Below are 18,589 nucleotides of genomic sequence, written 5' to 3'. Positions count from 1 at the left end.
TTTAAAAAATCACTACAGAAAAAAAGTATTCCTTAATGGTGCTTTTTATACATAATGTCTCCCTTTCTTGTTCAAATAACTGCATTGTACAGAATCATAAAAATGTGTTAGCAGAAGATTACTTCCCTGAAAATTAGCAGAATTTATTGATTAAATACTTCAAAATCAAATTCTTAGCAAATTAATGATAGTGTTAATGCCCAGCATCTTTTTTTTTTTCCTGTTCATGTTATGACACGTGGCAGGCAAAGAGAATGTGGCACTGTCAGTGCAAAGAGGAGAAAAGACTAGACAGCAGAGTGGTGTGGGCAACCTTGAGGCTGCCAGAAAAAGCCCTCTCTTAATAGCTGTGGTTGTGCTGTCTAGTCCTAACTTCAGTGACCTGCTGCTGGAGGAAGTCAGGGGCAGAACCCAGGGAAATAGCTGGCACATCCAGACATGATTGTCTCGCAGGCAGGTAGCAGAACAGCTGGAGGAGGGGGGACGTGCAACGTGACTGATGCCAGGCTCAGGCGAGGAGGGACAGAGGCCAATTCTCCGGGCAGCTCATGTTGTCATCCCGGGACCTGCGAACAGACACGTGTCAGGCACCACCTGGCACTGGTGAGTGCCCAGTGAGCACTGCCCTGGCACTAGTGAAGGTGGCTGGGGGGCGGTGGGGGTCTTGGGCAGCTGCTTTGGCAGCAGTGTTTGAACCAGCATCAGCAGAGAGGCCAACGCTGGGTGCCTTGCAGGCGTTTCTAAACGTCACGTTTCCAAGCACAGCAGTCACACAGTGCCCTGAAGATCTCTTACATTTCAGAGGAATTATCCTCTGAGTAGCATTAGTTTCTTTTTTTAATTGACTAAAGGCTCTTAAATGACGTGGATGTTTGAACATACTACCCTGAATCCAGAATCATACTGTATTTCCTAAATGGAATTTTTGTAGCTTGATTCCATAGCACAGATCTGCCCCAAAACATGTGTGTCTTGGTAGATAAACAGTTTCCTATTTACAGGAAAGAGTAAAGTGGTATTTCCAAGGCATTCCAACTTTTGGTGAACCTCAGAAGGAAAGGAAAAAATTAAAATAGTTACGTAATTTAAAAAAGGAAGCATAAACATGCTCTACCCTTAAACAAGTAAATATAAATAGTGCCTGGTTTGTACATCACTTTCTTTTCTTCCTCTAGACTTCTGAGAAGGAGAATTATAATAAATATAATGGAGCACAGGGAAAGAGAGACTTAGGAAGCGATAATAAAAAGAGTGTGAAGTCTCTGCATGAGCAGGTCAAGCAGTTTGCAATAGCCCAGTTCAGAGCACGCGCACACACACACACACAGAGGAAAACCTAGCAAGCTCCTGAGTAGACTAAATAGGATTTCCTCTGCAGTTAAAGCTGAAATCTCCCTGTTTCAAGTGTCATGTCTGGTACCATGATGTTCCTATTACACGTGTAACTGCATTATTGCCCATCCTGATGGGAAGAAATGAGGCAAAATGTGGTTGGGCAGCCAGTCTTAATACATGAATTGAACACTTCCTCGCTCTGTGCTGCTGCAATGAGTTATCCTTACCAAACTACGAGGGCAAAGCATGCACTGCGCAAGTTTCACTACTTACTGATAGCAACAGTAAGATTACAGCAGTCACAGCAAGGAAACAGATAGCAGGGACAACTGAATCTTGAAGGGTCCTTCACTGAAGTATACCCAAGTCACTGACTCATGTTTAAGTCAAAGGCATGTAGTGAGAGAAGTCCAGGCCTGCAAGATTAGTTTGAAGATTAAGGAACACTTTTTGCAGTTAATACTTGCCGTCCAGGTTTATGAGGAAGGATGTCTTAATCCCCTCCACGCATCACCCCTGTGCGACTTCACGGATGGATACAAGTCCAGTTGTCAGCCTGGCACAGTCAGGGTTGCATAAATTTGTCACAGAAATGGTGGTTGGGTAGACTCTGAGAGCCTCAGACTGTACTGGAGACATTTCACACTGGCACAGAAATCAGGCCTGAAAATTGTAAACCTGCACCCACCCACCCTGACATTCAGGTCTAGAGAAACAGCATCTCCTGAACACGTAAGATAAAATGAAGCATCAGTTTTATAGCTTCACAAGATTAGCATGACTTAACTTCAAAGTAATAGCTAAAACAAAATCACTTTCTAGTTTTGGAGGAGAATGTATTCCTAATTTCCAGCTTTTACCTAACCAGTGTCTCCGGCCTGCCTGGCTGTCTCTGAAGATGGGTGGCTGAGATAAGAGTGAGGAGAAAAGAAAGGCATTGGATGCCAAGGACAAAAGGGAAAGGCCATAACTAAGTTTTATCCTCTGCTACTTTCTGTTCTACCCTGACTCTCTGTGGGCTCTATTTAGTTCTGTATCTCTCTAGCTTAATCTTACACAGATTTATTAGTGGCCCTGTCTCTTAAAGTAGGCATTTGCAGGATCAACTCCTTCAAATTTGAGACACAAAGGGAAGAAAAATATTGCTAGGGGATCAATTGCTCGAAGAGAATCCAGCCCAGTAGGGACAGGAACCACTGAAAGAGGAAAATTACATTTATCAGTGTAGGTATTCCGGTGATCACTTAAAAAGCCATCTGTGACTCCCTGCTAACTTGTGTTCTTTTTACTCCAGTATCAGTTCCCCTCCTTCTGAAAATGTAAGCAGTATTTTTTGTAAAACGGTACTTAAAGATCAGAAGTGTAGTATGAAACATCGTAACACTGAATGGCTCTTTGTCTACTTCGCTGGAGGTTTCCCAGTCCTGCTGAAGTCAGTGAGCACTTGTGATAGACCCATCAGCCTGTCCTGAGCAGCAAGAAACCTGCTTTCCAGCCTAGCCCTTCTCACCTGCTCAGAGGTCTCTGTGGTCTCTAAACTTCAGGTTTCATTTCTGTGTGGGGAAAGCCTCAGTTTTGTATGCATTGGTTTGAAGCGTTGCATCCCCTCCACTGTGAGCAGACTCCCATCAAGTTTGGAGCTCCGTGTATTATTTCTGGCTCGTCACAGTTGGTTAGTGGGAGTGCTGACTTGTGCTCTCACAGCTAAAGAAGCTACAGCTGGTGGTTTGTTACTGACACTCTGCCAGAGGTGCCTGCTCCTTCCAGGGGATCAGCGGAGAGGAACTGATTTTCCCCTGGAATTTAATTCAGCCCAGAGTTGAATAATTTAAATCAAGGCACCTATCCTAAACAGGCCTTTGAGGTCCATAATCTCCCCTGCAGAGAGTTATTCCTGCCTGAGCTAGTCCTGTCTGAGTGAAAAGCAGATCACAGCAGGGCATCAGAGTACTTACTGGAAAAACTGATGAGTTGTGTTTGCTCTCACCTGTTATGTGCCGGGATGATTGGAGTAAGGAGCATTTCAGTCATCAAAGAAGTGGTGGAAACAGATCTTAACTGGGATTTCAGTGACTTTTGGTAAAGTTCAATGTAAAGACACGACAGCCTGCTCCTAAGCTGAATAAGAGTTTGTGTATTCAAATGTTATTGTCCTTTTGAGGGAATAATTGAGGCGTGTCCTGGTAAGAACTTGTAGTATGGGATCTTTTGGCTTATTGTTGGAAGTGAATTGCCGTCGGATGTGCTTTTGTGCTCCAGTGTGGTGCTGTGAAGGCTCATGATGGAAGGACACACTCTCCTTAACTCTGCTCAGGTCATGGGAAGTTACACGATTTGCCTGGCACCTCTATTCTGAAGTGGTTTTTTTCTATTATCCCCAAAAAGTAGCTGCAAGAAATTATTCTGTGGGTGGGGGAAAAAAAAAAAAAGGCATGTGTTTCTTTTCCAGCCATTGACCTTGCAGCCTTGCAGAATCCGACCATATCGTAGCTGAACCCCTTGAGGCCACCAGGCCTATGGGCAGGGAGATAACATTTTCTGAAGAGCTGGCTCTCTGCCCAGCCCTTCTAGAAAGTGACACACATGAAGAGGTGCCAACACAGGGAAAGGAAGGAAGCTGTAGCTGTTTTATGAAGCGTGTGAGGAAGCACAGTGGCTACGGATCGAGGACATTCACCAGACCCAGAGGGACATACTGTGCATCAGAGAGGTCCTGAAACATTAATATACTGATGGAAAGGCTTATTTTGTTGCAAACTGTGCATGCCTGATGAGTTCACAGTCTGAGATCCTTGTAAATCTTTTACAGCCCGGAATGAGCAAGAGGAGCAGGAGGAAAAACGAGAGATTAAGAGAAGATTAACACGTAAGGTGAGAAGCAACTTTGATCCTATTATGACACTTCTGTAACTTTCTCCCTACTGCACAGTTGTTTATCTTTTCCTTTTTCCTCATCACCATTTTCAAAAGTAGAGTGTGAAACAAGTCTTAAAAGAAATCTTTAGAAGTCAGTAGTGTTACAGGGGTAAAACTCCACGGAGAGTGAAGGGAACCACTTTGCAGGTTATTGCTGGTAACATTTCAAACAGGACAAAAGAAGATCTAGTCTTCATCACTGAAGGAGCTTTGAATAGCGAAGGATAGAGAGACCAGCATTTACAAGGACCAATTCTCATTGTAAATGTAATGGCTTCTGCAGACATTACAGAGAGCAAAGTTAAAACAGTGCTGATTGCATTTTAAAATTCCATCCAAAAAACCCCCATAAAATGGGAACTAAACATTTTCTGGAAAGGGAGATTGTCAGTTGAGGTATTTAAACTAAATAGAGACAAGCATTTGCAAAATTGTTTTCTGCACTATCTTGTACTGGCAGGGAAGGACAAACAAAACACCATCATTTGGGTTTGGTTTTCCTCCCATTTGAAAGTCATTTACTCTTCAAACTGAAGAAGTCATTTCAGATACACGTATTCAGTTCTGGAGCTGATGTAAATGTCAGCAGATGCCCCAATTTACATGGTGGACAATCCATCCTGTTGTTGCAGATAAACCTTATTTCACCACTGACATATTTCCTATCTCCAGAAGTGGAGAAAGCCCCCTAAAAACTCACGCACTTGTGAAGCAGGGCCATTCCCTTCCTGTACAGTTTTAGGTGGTTTAATCTTTTTGACGTATGTGATCACAACTTTGATGGTATAAATAATAACCAGGAAAGTGCTCTAAATATACATGGAAAGGTTACATTCAGAGAACTGGATTGTCTTCTTTCGTGGTTAAAAAGCTCATACCTTATTCTGAGTTCAAGTAAATAGGCAGATTATTGGTCACCAGCAGGGGGATACTGCTGTGTCTGCAGGAGCTGAGATTGCGGCCCAGAGAGCCGTAATATTATTTTTAAAACACTTAAATTCCTAACCACAGTGACAGGGATGGTTTTGCATTTCCTCATAGCACAGCCTGAAAGAAAAGATCCTAGCTGCATTGCAGATGTTTTGTGGGACATGGGCTCTGCACAAAGGCTAGGAATACCATTTTTACCAGGCTTTAAATTTCTCTGTACACTGAAGTGTAAACACCTGCAGGAATCGAATCCAGGGCTTGATGCCATTTGAGGAACTGCTGTAAAAGATAAAAACCAAAGCTACCCATACCCATCTGCTGCCTAAGAACAGAGGGCTTGCTACCTGAGCTGGCATCATCACCATATGGTCCCATCCTCCACTATTTTGTAGGAAAGGTCTGCTGCAGGCAGAAGCCACAGCCACACACCCAGACTGCCACAAATATCACAGCAGTGTCTGCTCCCTGAAACCTCTGCAGTTTTCTGTAAGATTTCTTGCTTTGTCTTGTTTGCACTTCTAAGCAGAAACAACAGGAAGAGCAGCATCAGTCCGAGTCCCTGGCAGTCAGCTCTTTAATGTACATACCCCAGTTCCCAGTCACATTCCTTCTAGCTTTTTTTTGGCCTCATCCCTAGTAAACATTTTTCTCCCTCACCTTTGTGGGGTTGGTAGCAACCTGACTTAGTACTGTTTGATTTGGAGCATCTTTTTAAACTGTTGTAAAATGTTCTAGTGACACATGTAATTTTAATGAAAGAACCACAGGCCTGATCTAACAAGAGATTTTGTTCTCACCTACCAAACCTACCATCAAAAAAGCTCAGAAATCACTAGAGGAAATAAGTGAATAAAGTGTGAAAGTGTTCCAGACAACAACTAGAAATGCCAACCACCTAGTGAATCCTGCAAAAATAGTTGTTATTCCCCAGCTGTGTCTTTCATGAGCATGTCCCAGATGTGCCGTTGTGTTTACAGCGGAGTGGCAGGCACCTTCTGTTGTTTTGTGCTGAATTCTTACTTCTAAAGGATTTTGAACCTTAGATCAAGCAGAAGTTTAATTGAGCACAGCAAGTATGTTGCCCAGCAGTCCTTTCTGTTTGCGCTGAGTTTTAGAGCACACACATACCCACAGGGTAAATTCAACATAAGCAAAGTGTGACATGTTTCCTCTTTTGTATCTGTGTGCAGTTGGTAATAAGAAGGGAAGGGGGTTCTATAGGAGCTCTTGATGAGACTTTTGACCTTGCAGGATAGAAACGCTACTGTCCCCAGTTTTTTTGGTGGCGACATTCCAACTCCAAGGGAACAATATGCTCCATCCATTAAAAAGCTGTTCTTAAAATTCCTTCAGCGCTGACATTTTGTTAGAGTGTTATGATGATAAGTTGTAACATGACATACTGTAATAAGTAAAATTACCTTGCTAGGTCTAGATGCCTTATTAAAGTCAGCAATAAATATCCAGTTGAATTCATCATGTGGACAGGCAATTTCTGACAAAAAAAAAAAAAAATTAAAAAGAAGTCAGGTGACCTATAGCGAGCTGCCCCTTTAAGCACTTTTCATCCTCTCATCTAATTCCAAACTGACTGGGAATGGGGAATAGCTGCCATTCAAAGAGCAAAGCTGAGGCAAATGCTGTTGGGTAGGTTTCTCAGTACCTTGTGTCCCTCCTGCCCAAGGAAAGAGAGGTGAAGCGTATTTGCCTGTTGCCTGAGATGCTTATGGCTGGGTTCTGCACATCCAGCCACCCCTGTCCTCTCCTCCCCCCCACCTCAGGGCCCAATGAGCAGCTTTGGGCACATGGACTTGGAACATTTGAGTGGAAGGATATGTGGATTAGGAAGGTTTTTTTCTCTGAGCACTGGTCTTGACCCCAAGTCCATTCCAAGAATATTAATGTGCAGAGGCCCTCTGGGAGAAGTGTTGCAGATGGGTCATGGCCACAGGGAAATCTGGGCCCCCAGGAATTACTACTAGGAATGTATCCTCTCTGAATTTGGCAGAGCTCCAAGCCAATTAACAGCAGCCTAAATGCCCCCTTGAGGACTTCCATTACAGAGACAGAGTCGTAGCCTGGATTACCAGGGCACATTACTCACTTGCAAAGAGGAATACAACTCTTCCTACCTTCTCTTCCCTTAAACAGCATCGTGCTCCCCAATCCCCAGAACTGTTTACTGCTTCCTATCGCCCCACTGCCAATAGCTTGTTTTTTCCCCAAGCTCTAGCTCCAAAATGAAATATCTCAGAGCTGTAATATAGACAACCAAAATGGTGAGGTGTGGCTATTTCTTAAAATCCATTCAATAATCTGAAATCTTTGCTCCCATTAAATTCCTGCCCTGATACAATTTAAACTATCTGCTCATCGTGCCTCACTGGGAAATGCCTTGCTTGGTTGAAGATGCTCAATCTTTTCCTTGACCTTCACTGATTTGCATCAGCACAGGCTGTTGAAAATAATGAACTCCTGTGAGAGGTGGGAGGAAGGCAGGAGGGAGGGGAAAGGTCAGAGAATAAAAAAGAGTAGCAGCTAATTTGGATAAACTGCATTTATAGTCAGAGAGAAAGGTCTTCAGGGCATTTTAATCACATGCTGCTGCTATGTCTTTACCACAAAAGGTGGGGAGCAAAGGAGAAGAGGGGCTTGTGTGTGCTGCTGCCTAGGGTCTGTAATTTTTCACCCTAGTTTCTTCCCTAAATAACAATCATAACATTTTAATGAGGAAACAGAGCAGGCAACGATGACGTGCCAAGACAAGAAGCTTCCTTGTGACTGAAGTGGAGCAAACTCAGCATTCTGTATTTGTCTAAATCCCAAGACCAACCTGGCAAAAGTATGTCCCTCTCCTCTTTACCTGGTGTCAGTGCTTGGGCTTGCTTCATTTCCCATGCCAAGGACAAAGGGGTTTGTGTTAAACCTTCCCTTCAAAATTGCCTTAGTATCAAAGCTTGAAAAGTGCCCATTTGTATCTATTTGTGATCCAGAATATACAGAGAAAAAGCTGACTTCCTATGACAAGACATGAGAGGTCCTGTCCTCATTTGCTGCTTTTGCATTAGTACAAATCCATTTACTTCGTAAGGGATTTTTACCCTGGTTCACGCTCAAATAATGAGTCACTTGCGATAAAATTATCCAGCTCCCTCGGCTCACAAATCTTCACAAATAGGTAAATAGAAAAGTAAATGCCCAGTGGTGCACACAGAAGAAGTGCAGACACACTTAAATCCCTTTGACATTAACAGAAGTAAGTACAAAAGGCTCCAGCTCAGTAAGAACACTTTCTCCCTGCTTGGAGCATCACTGCCTTGTTCTGACAATTGCATCATGTCCTTGGCCGTGTCCTTTTACTGTAAGTTTTGAATGTGCCTGTTGGAAGAGCTCGTTCTCTGGTTTTGTTCAAGAAGGACTCCGTAGCATTAAGCAATTTTGACCCAAGAGACCACAGCACACAGGTCATAAAAATGAGCTCCAAGGTGAGATCTCAGGTGAGCTGTGCCCTCAACATGGACACAGATTGAACTGAAGCCTCCAGTGGGGCTGCTTAGAGTCTGTTCTGCAAAGCTCTTTCCCCAGCTGCTCAAGAGTTAAGGGACCTCTCTGCAGCACACACATACTGCAAGACCCTTGCACTTAGCAGCTCACAAGAAATCTCTGCAATGGCATGAGAGAGAGGCAGGGAAGTTTGTCAACCATTCAAATAATGTAACTTTAATTAACGGCTTTTAGAAAATCACTCAGTGTGGTTGCCCCTCTCTCTAAATTTAGCATGATCAGCTTGGCATTTTGGTTTGATGTACTGAATGTATTTTGTGTGCATGTCTTTATATATGGAAATATATGTAGATTTATGGCTACACATGAACTATGTGATATCAGCGATGGATTTCAGGACCCTTTCACAGCCAGAGCACTGGCACGAGAGTCAGTGCATCTTTTTTCCTGTTTATAGCTCTGCTCCAGGCTTCCTGGGTCACCTTGAGCAGGTTGCTCAGTCCCTGTACTTCACTTGCTTTTCCCTCTCTATGGAGATGGAGGCACCGCCTACCACTCTGACAGGGTGTAGAACTACCTGAAATTGCACTGGCTGTAGGTTTCTGAAACAAAGGCGGGGCATCTAAAACTAATTTACAGCAATAGTTTTATGCCTTCAGGGGAAGAAGCAGCTTTTAGTCTGTCTTACATTCAGGTGTTACCTGAGAATATGCACATTAACACAGTTTCATAGTGTGCTTATGCCCTTGACATTTTTTCACATCTATTTCAGTGCACTGCTCTTCACACACCCCGAAGTTTCCCACTGAATTTCAGGTGATGCACCTGATTTGATTTTTGTGCATTTGCAAATATGAAAACTTACCTCAGATGTGTCTCACTTTCATCATGTGACCCTTAACATTTAGTATTATTTCTTTGATTTTACCTACACTCAGTGCACAAAGGAAACCAGATTAGCTGTTTAAGAATCAGTGCACCGCTGAGGTAAACACCAACAATGAATTTACATTGCCAGCAGAAGCATCACCATCCCTGTGGCCCTTGATGCTCCTGCCTTCCTGACACCTCCTAGAAAGCAGCCTGGCATGGCATGTTTCACTGTATCAGCAACCACCTGCCTTCTCCTTTGTACAAACTTGCACATCACTTGGATTAGTACAAACCTGAGAGCCAGATAATGTCAGGAGCTGACAGAAGCTGTGAAGTAGAGTCAGTCATTTTTGGAAGTCCTCTTCCAGCTTAGAAAGCTTGTAGGAATTCCCACTTCCCTTGTAGCCGTTTAGAAACACAGAGTTTAATTCACAGGATTTCGTATTTTGTTGGTATTGTCACACTCCATGCAGTAAGACATTTTTGGTTTGATTTCTTTTTTAATTCCATTCCAACCTGAAGCAACATCTAGGCTATGTCCAAAGATGATAAAAGCTGAGAAGTGATAATATTAGTGATCCATCCTTAATTCATGCTGTTGCGGGAAAAGAAGCAGATGATGCAAGTAAAGATGGAGTCTCAGCCTTATCCTTGAAATTTTGGGGTGTGATGCCCAAAAAAAGCAGATAAAACTGTTTAGACAGAGTTTTATGTCTAAAGCAGCAAGGTATTTATTTATTTATTTAACGGCCGGGCAGCCTGTCAGCTAGTGCTGGGAAAACAGGCTCCGAGCTGGTTAGGTTAGAATGAGTATTTTATACAGGTTTGGTAATGATTACATCATAATCACATGCATACTCATATTATTGCATCATTAGATTACAATATTCATAACAGGTGGAGTTAGGGGCGGAGATTGAGGCGTGGTCTCTATTTTAAGGAATATTATGGGGGTAGATCCTGCCTTACTTCCTCATGGGGTCTCAAATTCTCTCCTCTTCATCGGGTGACCTTCGTGACCTTTCGTTCTTTTTATTGTTCTGTGTTCTGATCACTCAGCCTTAAAGAAACCCTTGGCTTTGGGCCTATTTTACCTATTGAGATGTCACCTTGGCTCCTCTGGATGAGATTTATGGGCGCTGGGTTCTTTGTCCAGTGTTTGTTGTGGTTCCTTTAAGGTCTGATGCCCAGCACGGGACAAAGTCTTCCTGTATGAAATGTAGCTTACAGTAAACGAAATACAGCTTTCGGTAAACTATAAGTCATACAGGGGGGTAGGGGGGCTCTTATGGGTTTACAGTAAAAGTATTTCAATTAACCCTTCCTGTTTCAGGTATAGTCATAATATTATTTCAGCATAGGGATTCCCATAGTCAGAGGTTAGATTTTCAATAACTGAAAGCAAATCTGTGCTGTATTATCTGAATAATATTGTATCAGTGCTAAAAAACCTGCAACTCCTAGTATAAGGGCTGCTAGAAAAACCTGCCGAGACCACATTTAAGATGAATTGTAGGACAGAGAGAAGCCTCTCTCATAGCCTAACTGTGATTATACTCCAAGTTTGGTATAGCACTTAGCTTTTCTTGGTTTTGTTTGCAGTGTGTATTTGGCTTGCAGGTGCCATAGGTGTAGGTATCAGAACTCCAGGCTGAAGAACCAATTATAGTTAGAATTTCATTCTGTTAGAATGAAAAATAACATTTTTAAATCTAGACGTGCTTTGATCTACTTTATTGTGCCCTCTGGCTTTTCTGACACAGTACTCTAGTTCAGAGATATGTTTATCTTGTTGCCTAAAAAAAAAGACAAAAAAAGCTATGCCTGCTGTTTATACATTTTGCTTTTCTTAAAAAGAAGTCCCCAAAACGTGTAGCCTGAGTTCAGGAGGGAATGTTTTTTGTTAACCTCATCATGTACATGCTTTTTGGCTGACCTGAACATGGCTGACCTGAGCATGGGTATACGAATTAGGGCTTTTCTTGGGAAGCTTTTGAGTGAAATAGGAGGAATGTTGTGTGGCAGCCACATGCAGAGCAGCTCGCCCTGGGAAACATCATGCTTCCCATAGAAGAAGGTGGGTGTGAAAAACTGTTTAGTGTTAAGATCTTTGCAATATTCCAAAGTTTCAAAGTTGTTTTTCAAACCAACAATGAGTTTTGCCCTGTATTAAGTGTCATAATTTACCCCAAAATGGCTTTGGAGACAACACATGAACTGCTGAGCTGTGACTTGACTGATGCCAGCTGTCCTAGGCAAGGGCATCATGTAACAGGGTGTAGAGCTGTGCTCCTCTCCTAGAGTTGTTACACTCTCTTTCCCTGATTTCTCTGGTTTTGGTGCATGCAAAATGGCTGGGCTGAAGCCAGGAAGGATAGAATTTCCATCCTCATTTTAATTCTCCTGATCATCTCACAGGCAGGAGATTAGTGCAGCTCTGCAGGCTCTCCACTTGAAATGTTTGAACCTGGTTTGTGGGTGCATGCTCAGGGCTGCTGTAAGGAGAGGAGCCCCACTGTCACCTCCCATCACAAGAGAACAGAAAGGCAACCATCCATGCTAAGAACAAACACACAGGCTCAAAGCCAGACACAGGATGGGCCAGTGCATTGGCACCCAGATGCTGGAGAAAGGTGGGATTTTTCACCTTCCACTTAGGATCCTGGCTGTTTTGAATCTTAATTCTTCCTGGAAGACAAAATGCTGGGAACTGAGAGACCTAATGTGGGAGGAAGGTGGATTCAGGAGCATAAATAATGTTGCAGAATAGAGTCTCAAACATTTTATGAAGCATTTAGACATTTCACTCTTCACAAGGGTGAAGTATTGCAAAGCACAGCTATTTCTAGTGAGTGGAAAGAGCATGATACACTGTGTAGGTCATTGTTACCAGGTTATTATTTCTCCTGATGTATCCTGGTCACAAATGTTTCAGTCTAGCAGTGAAACTTATTCAGCTAAGCTACAGCCACATCCACACATGTAGCACCTTCTTCAGAAACAGTTGTGTAATTGCTTTTGACATTAAGCAGCATGCTGTGCATCCTAGGGGAATTGATCCCTGAAAGCTAACTCCTGTCCCTGCCCATATAGCTGGCTGTGCAATACGTGGACTATGAGCATACTACTCTTTCTAATTTGAGAGGAGTTTTGACTGTGGCTGCCAATTCTGCTGTGGAATTTGAAAGAAATGCTTTGGAACAATGAAGATGCTTTCCTGACTTGATAGAATCCACCCTTGACTTTTTTTTTTTTTTTTTTTTTTTGGCTTATAGCATGCAACATAAACTATTAAAAGTCAAATATGCTGTGACACAAAACAGAACTGTCAATAGATACAGTGAAAAGTTCAGTGAGCACTAGTCATCCTGCCTGCCTTTTCTGGAGGTAAAGACAAGTCTGCAGAATAAGAGAATCGTAAAATAAGTCGTTTGTCACCGTTTGCACATAATTCAGGGAGCCACTCCATGCCTTGCCCTGACTCCTACTAGGCAGCACAGGAGCACAGACACAGAGCAGCAGAAGGCTGGGGAGTGAACAGCCTGTGCAGGTAGTTTTAAAGTTGCGTTGTGGTCTTTGTCTCTTCCTAGGATATCAGTGCACTAGGAGACTTTTTTGCATTACATCTCATTTCTGCTAGGGGCGATCAACCTCAGCCAGGGACTGGGGTCTCTAGCCACAGGTGCTTCCCAAAGAACATCTTGCTCTGACAGCAAAATGGGATGATATTTACAGTGCTGTAACAAGAGGGCCTCTCCCCCGTAGCAATTCTGTGAAAGGTTGATTAAACAAAAGCACTGGGAATGTCTGAATCCTCTTATTACAGTAACGATGGTTGTAGTAAAGTAAATCCCCAAGCAGTACTCTGCAGGGAAAAAGAGAAGTCCTGACATCTTTTTCCGCTTCTTCCTCAAACCTGCAGCTGAGTCAAAGGCCCACAGTAGAAGAGCTACGTGAGAGGAAGATCCTCATCCGCTTCAGTGACTACGTGGAAGTGGCAGATGCGCAGGACTACGACCGGAGGGCAGACAAACCCTGGACACGACTCACAGCCGCCGACAAAGTAAGTGGAACAACTTGGGAAGAGCCATGACCTGAATAGTTAGAGCAAGTCGCAGCAAGTGGCATCTCTCAGGTCCCACAGGTGCCATGGGTGTCAAGGAATAAACCCCCACCTGACTTCCCTTCCCAACACAGCTGTGTTTTTTTCCCATTCGTGAGGTTTGTTTGTTTGAATCATGAATCTTTGGCAAGAAGGTTTCTACATGCATGGAAACCAGGAGAGGAAAGGAATCCCAAGCCCTTTGAGAAAGGTCCTAATGACAGCCCCGGTATTTTTTATGTTGGTTTTGGTCTTAACGCTTCCAGCTGAGAGCCTCTGCAAGACCTAGCAGAGCAGTGTGATACAAACATGAAATACCACTATTAAATGTAACCTGGTAAAAAGTTTAGTATTAAGGCAAAGTACTTTGACATCACTTTTTCTTTTTTTATAATGCATGTGCAAATTCAATAGCTAGAGCAAAGTTTTCCAAATGAATATTTGGCTAAGTTTTCCAAATGAATATTTTCTCATCAAAGCATCATCAGATGAAGAGAGTTTGTCATTCTTATGGCATAGGGAAGCAGATAGATTGTTTTTTGGGGTTGGGTCCTGTGGGCAGTATTCTGATTTCTACCATTCAGATGATCTGCTGATTCCCCACCACTATGTCCGCTGTTGGAAAAAATAGCCAGACAAATTGAAATAAACTCTAAAATGCCTGACAAAGCCACACCATCCTATAAAAGATTGTTTTTTTCCAGAGCTTTGATTCCATAGCTGTCTTCATTGGTCAGCACAGGCTAGATTTATTGCAAAAACTGATTTTAGCAATGGGCTTTTCTATTAGTCAGTAAATCTTGCTCTGTGTGCTGGGTGGAGGGAATTGCCTTCAGTCGAAGTTCGTCTTTATCAGGTCTGACTCTTAGGGGAAAGAAAAGGGCGCTTTTGCATCTCTTCAATAGATGAGGGATGGAGGGAGAAACAGATCTCAGACCCTGTGGGAATCAGCAGCTCCTGTGGCCTCCTTCACAGTCACTTCAGTAGCAGATTGGTCTGCTGAATGTAGGCCCATGAGATGCAGTATAGCCATCACTCTGTCCTGATGGATGGAGGCAGAGCCTGACAGGCACTTCTAAGGGAAATAAAAACCCAAAGCTGTGCAGAAAGAGCACAAGGGGCCTTTTCTGTAGAAAAGCACTTGCAAAACCTATCACTTAGGGCTTGTCAAGGCAAAGGTAATTGGTGACTGGGTCAGTGGCTGTTGCAAAAGCCCTGTTATGGGCTCATGCAACTCATACTAGTTTAGATTTCCTTCACTGAGGAAAAATTGCTGGCAGACACTTGTAGTCACTGATGCTGATGTTTTCAGCATCCCACAAAAAGGCAGTGGCACACACCTTGCACCCGTGGGAGCGTTTGGCCACAGTGAAGCCAAATTTTGCCCCAAAAAAGCACAGAGAGACTGCTTTAGAGATAAAGATTTGTTTCCTTAAAGCAGGAGGTATTTTAATGCAACGCGTTGGAGAGTTCCCAGGTCGCCCTGGACAAAGAACTCTGTCTTGTACAATCAGCACAGTTCTTTTATACAGTTTAGAGCATAAGATTACATCATAAACATGCATATTCATTAAATTGCAACATCTACTTGTAATATTCATATATAGGCGGAGTCTTCAATTTGGGGAGGTTTAGAGGTGGGAGTTCCTGTAGCCTTCATCATGGGCAGTGGTTGTTCGTTGGTTCTTCCTCGTTGTAAACTTTTGAACTTTCCTCAGATCTTTCCCTAATTTGGATAGTTGGCAAGTGTCAGGTTGACTTTTGGCTCGTTCTAAGATTTGCTGATGTTGCTATCTCTTTGTTTTATGTTTTAAATGTTCTATCTTGTCAACATGTTCTGTTCCTCAGACAATTTATTACTTCTGTGGTTTCTTAATGCTAGGGTTTTGGAACTACTTCCACAATTTTGTGGTTGAGTTAACCTTTTGTTTCTCAAAGACTGCCTCAATTGAGTGGCTTCAACAGGAACCACCTTCTGTGTTGCCTCCATACGCTCACAGTGAAACCCCTTTATGAGCTACAAATATCACAGAGCTGTCAGAGGTCTTGACTTTGGGCTTGGGACTCGAGCTAGTTCTGCTGAGTGCCACGTCTTCCATGCAGTTGAGTTCCTTCAAATCACCCCCTCTTGTTTTTTTTATTCTTCAGTATTTCTCTTCCTGCCAGTGCCCCTGGTTTTCTGTTCCCTCATGGACAAACCACAGAGGGTGAATACCACGGCACCATGGCTGTTTTTCTGCTGGATTAATGTGTTGAATTGGTTTAATAAACTGTAAAGCTGGGTCAGAAGGGAGGAAGAGGGCAGAGGTGCACAGCCTGAGGCAGCGTAGAGGGCTGGAAGTGAGGCATCCCTCTTTTCTTCACAAGTAAGATCAGTCACTTTAGGTAACTTCACCCAAGGAAATGTTTATCTCTGTTACTTTTCATATTTTAAAGTCTTTATGTTGGTCTTTCTCTCTTTGATAATGTTATCTATTTGCTTCACTTTTAATATACTGTTTTGAGAACAAAATGAACTTATTTTAATCTCTGTCATTTATACATTTATGAGTTTATTTGTCCTTTGCAGGCAGCCATTCGAAAAGAGCTTAATGAATTTAAAAGCTCTGAAATGGAAGTTCATGAATTAAGTAGGCATCTAACAAGGTAAGCTGAGATTAATTTTATAAGACTATAAATGAATACTGTTGTTTTCAAAAAAAAAAAAAAAAAAAAAAAAAAAAAAAAAAAAAAAAAAAAAAAAAAAAAAAAAAAAAAAAAAAAAAAAAAAAAACCAACGAGCAGCTGTTCCTCCAACACCGACTGAACATACCATGAGGTCTAGACAACATTTAGAATTACAGGCTGTAACAGAAACACACAGATGAATACATCCTGCCCCATTACGTGTTGTTATGCTGGCACGGGCCATCTGTTTAATAAGATGCCACCTCTTTTTATTTGTGAAATCATCATGTTCTAGCTGTGTATCCGTTCTTCTGAGACCAAAAGTAAGTAGTGTTGGTGTCTGAAGCAGGACAAGGGACTCTGGTAAAGCACATAGGAAAGTGAGAATGAGCACACACTAAACTCTGCTGGGTGTAGAGCTGTTCCACAACCACGCACGTCCCTCCCACAGATCTCTCAGTCTTGTCCGTGTCCAACCATAGGCAATGCAGTGGGGAAATAGCAAGATCCACCTTATGAGAGGCAGTGCTTGTTTGTTACACTGTTTGTTACACGTTTTAAGTTATAAAGGTAGAGACTGAATGAATTATCCATGAGCCCAGACCAACCATGTTACTCTCTGACAGGCTGGGAGGTCAGGGCACATGCCCTCGCACAGCCTGTGCTAAGTTTGCTCTGGCTTTGGTGCCAAGATGAGCCAAACTCCTGGCATTTCAGCTTCAGTCAGGCCTTTTCAAATCAACATTTTAGACTTTAAAGACAAGTGCTAGGTACTGAATACAAGTGACAGCGAGATCTGGTGCAAAACTGGATCTGCCCTTGTATTAATGCATTCATCAGCTTGGTGCTCATGAAAAATGCAGGCAATACTTTTAGGAAAAATACAGAAAAGCTTAAGGCAAAATTAATTTTGTATTAGGGGATTTTTAGGTGTATGAATTAATAATTATATTAAAATTCACCACATGTATTATGCATTTATTCCCTAGCAGAAACTATCTCCCTTCTCCTTCCTAGCATGTGCTAGACTGGTTGCACTGAGGTTTGTAATAATGGAATGCTGCTAGAGACAAGCCAGCTGCTTCTGAGCCAGGAGGTCTGGAGGAAGCTTTAGGGTGTACAGTTGGCCTAGATCCACTGACCCCAGTGACTGAGCCTTTGAGAGACATTTGGCTCGCTCCTCCAGGGGAGAGGTGACAAATGTAGAAAGGAGGAGACTGTTTTAAAGGGGGTATTGCTACAAGGAGTCGAGCACCTTTGAGAGCTCCACTGAATTCCAGTGCCTTTAGTATCCCACAGCATACAGACTTGGTTTAGTTTTCCAGAAGTATCTCCAGCTGCCTGGTTTTCACAGGCTTCTGGGCAATATTTTCCTTGTCTTCCAGTATTGGGCTGAGCAGTGACCCTTTAAGGTGACTCAGTTTGTATCTGAAAGCCACCAACCAGCTCAGACTAAGTCAGTCTGGGCCAGGCATACACAGAGTAATAACTAATGTAACAGAAATTGGAATAAGGGTTTACCTGAAATCCAGAAGGACTTAGAGGTTAGACAAGTGGCTTTGGGAAATAGACACTTGAAGGAAGCACGCTTAAACAAAAGAAAGTCATTTTCTTAAACAAACTTAGATAAATCACCATTATAAAGTCATTAACAAGGTAATGAGCTATTCATGTCATTAAGCAGTTGCACGAGCTGAGCGTAGAATGTGTCACTTTACTAGTGGGACACATTAATTAATTCATAATAGAGTGAAAATCAAAGCTTAAAAAAATATATATTTGCAGATCTGACAAACCCAGGCCTTCTGACATGGGGTGTCCTTACTGAAAGGGTGGCCATTTCAGCTCCATTTGTCTCTTTAGCCTCCAGCATTTAAGAATAATTAAACTGTACGTAAATCTTTCTGGCTGAAGAGCACAAGGTTTGTCTGAACCAGGCAATTTTTGTGGAATGGTCTGGAAGAGAACTAGCTGATCCGTAGTCACCCACTCAGGGGTCCCATAGGATGGACCCAAAGAGTATGAATGTCTTTGGTAGATTTTGGTGCAAACAGTTTATACCTATGAACTGTGAGTCTGGCTAGGACCAAGGAAGTGTGAGCATCTGTTCTGGGTCCTCAATGCCAGCATGGCTGATGTCAGTGCTGCAAAAATCGAGCTGCCTAATGGTGTCATTGTAGCAATTAGTTTTCCTATATTTTTTATGTTCAACAAACATGTGAGGACATTATCTTACTGTTTCTCTTTTTTTTTTTTTTTTCC

General features: G+C 42.6%; 1 protein-coding gene across 8 annotated transcripts in view; it reads left to right on the top strand.

Annotated features, from left to right (window-relative positions):
- Positions 1 to 18,545, top strand: part of PHACTR1 (phosphatase and actin regulator 1) — a 302,786-nt gene extending 284,241 nt beyond the window's left edge. For all 8 annotated transcript variants that reach the window (XM_027891638.1, XM_027891637.1, XM_027891641.1 and 5 more), the window contains 4 exons: positions 4,145 to 4,206; positions 13,481 to 13,621; positions 16,230 to 16,362; positions 16,435 to 18,545. In XM_027891638.1, the coding sequence (XP_027747439.1) occupies positions 4,145 to 4,206; positions 13,481 to 13,621; positions 16,230 to 16,310 (284 nt within the window). In that variant the 3' untranslated portion in view covers positions 16,311 to 16,362; positions 16,435 to 18,545. The remainder of the gene's footprint in view (positions 1 to 4,144; positions 4,207 to 13,480; positions 13,622 to 16,229; positions 16,363 to 16,434) is intronic.
- The last annotated feature ends 44 nt before the right edge of the window (positions 18,546 to 18,589 follow it).

This window comes from Empidonax traillii, unplaced genomic scaffold, assembly GCF_003031625.1.
Source record: "Empidonax traillii isolate 1590-97213 ecotype Southwest subspecies unplaced genomic scaffold, ASM303162v1 scaffold324:size701061, whole genome shotgun sequence".
Classification (NCBI taxonomy): Eukaryota; Metazoa; Chordata; class Aves; order Passeriformes; family Tyrannidae; genus Empidonax; species Empidonax traillii.
This window is presented reverse-complemented; position numbering and strand designations above follow the sequence as displayed.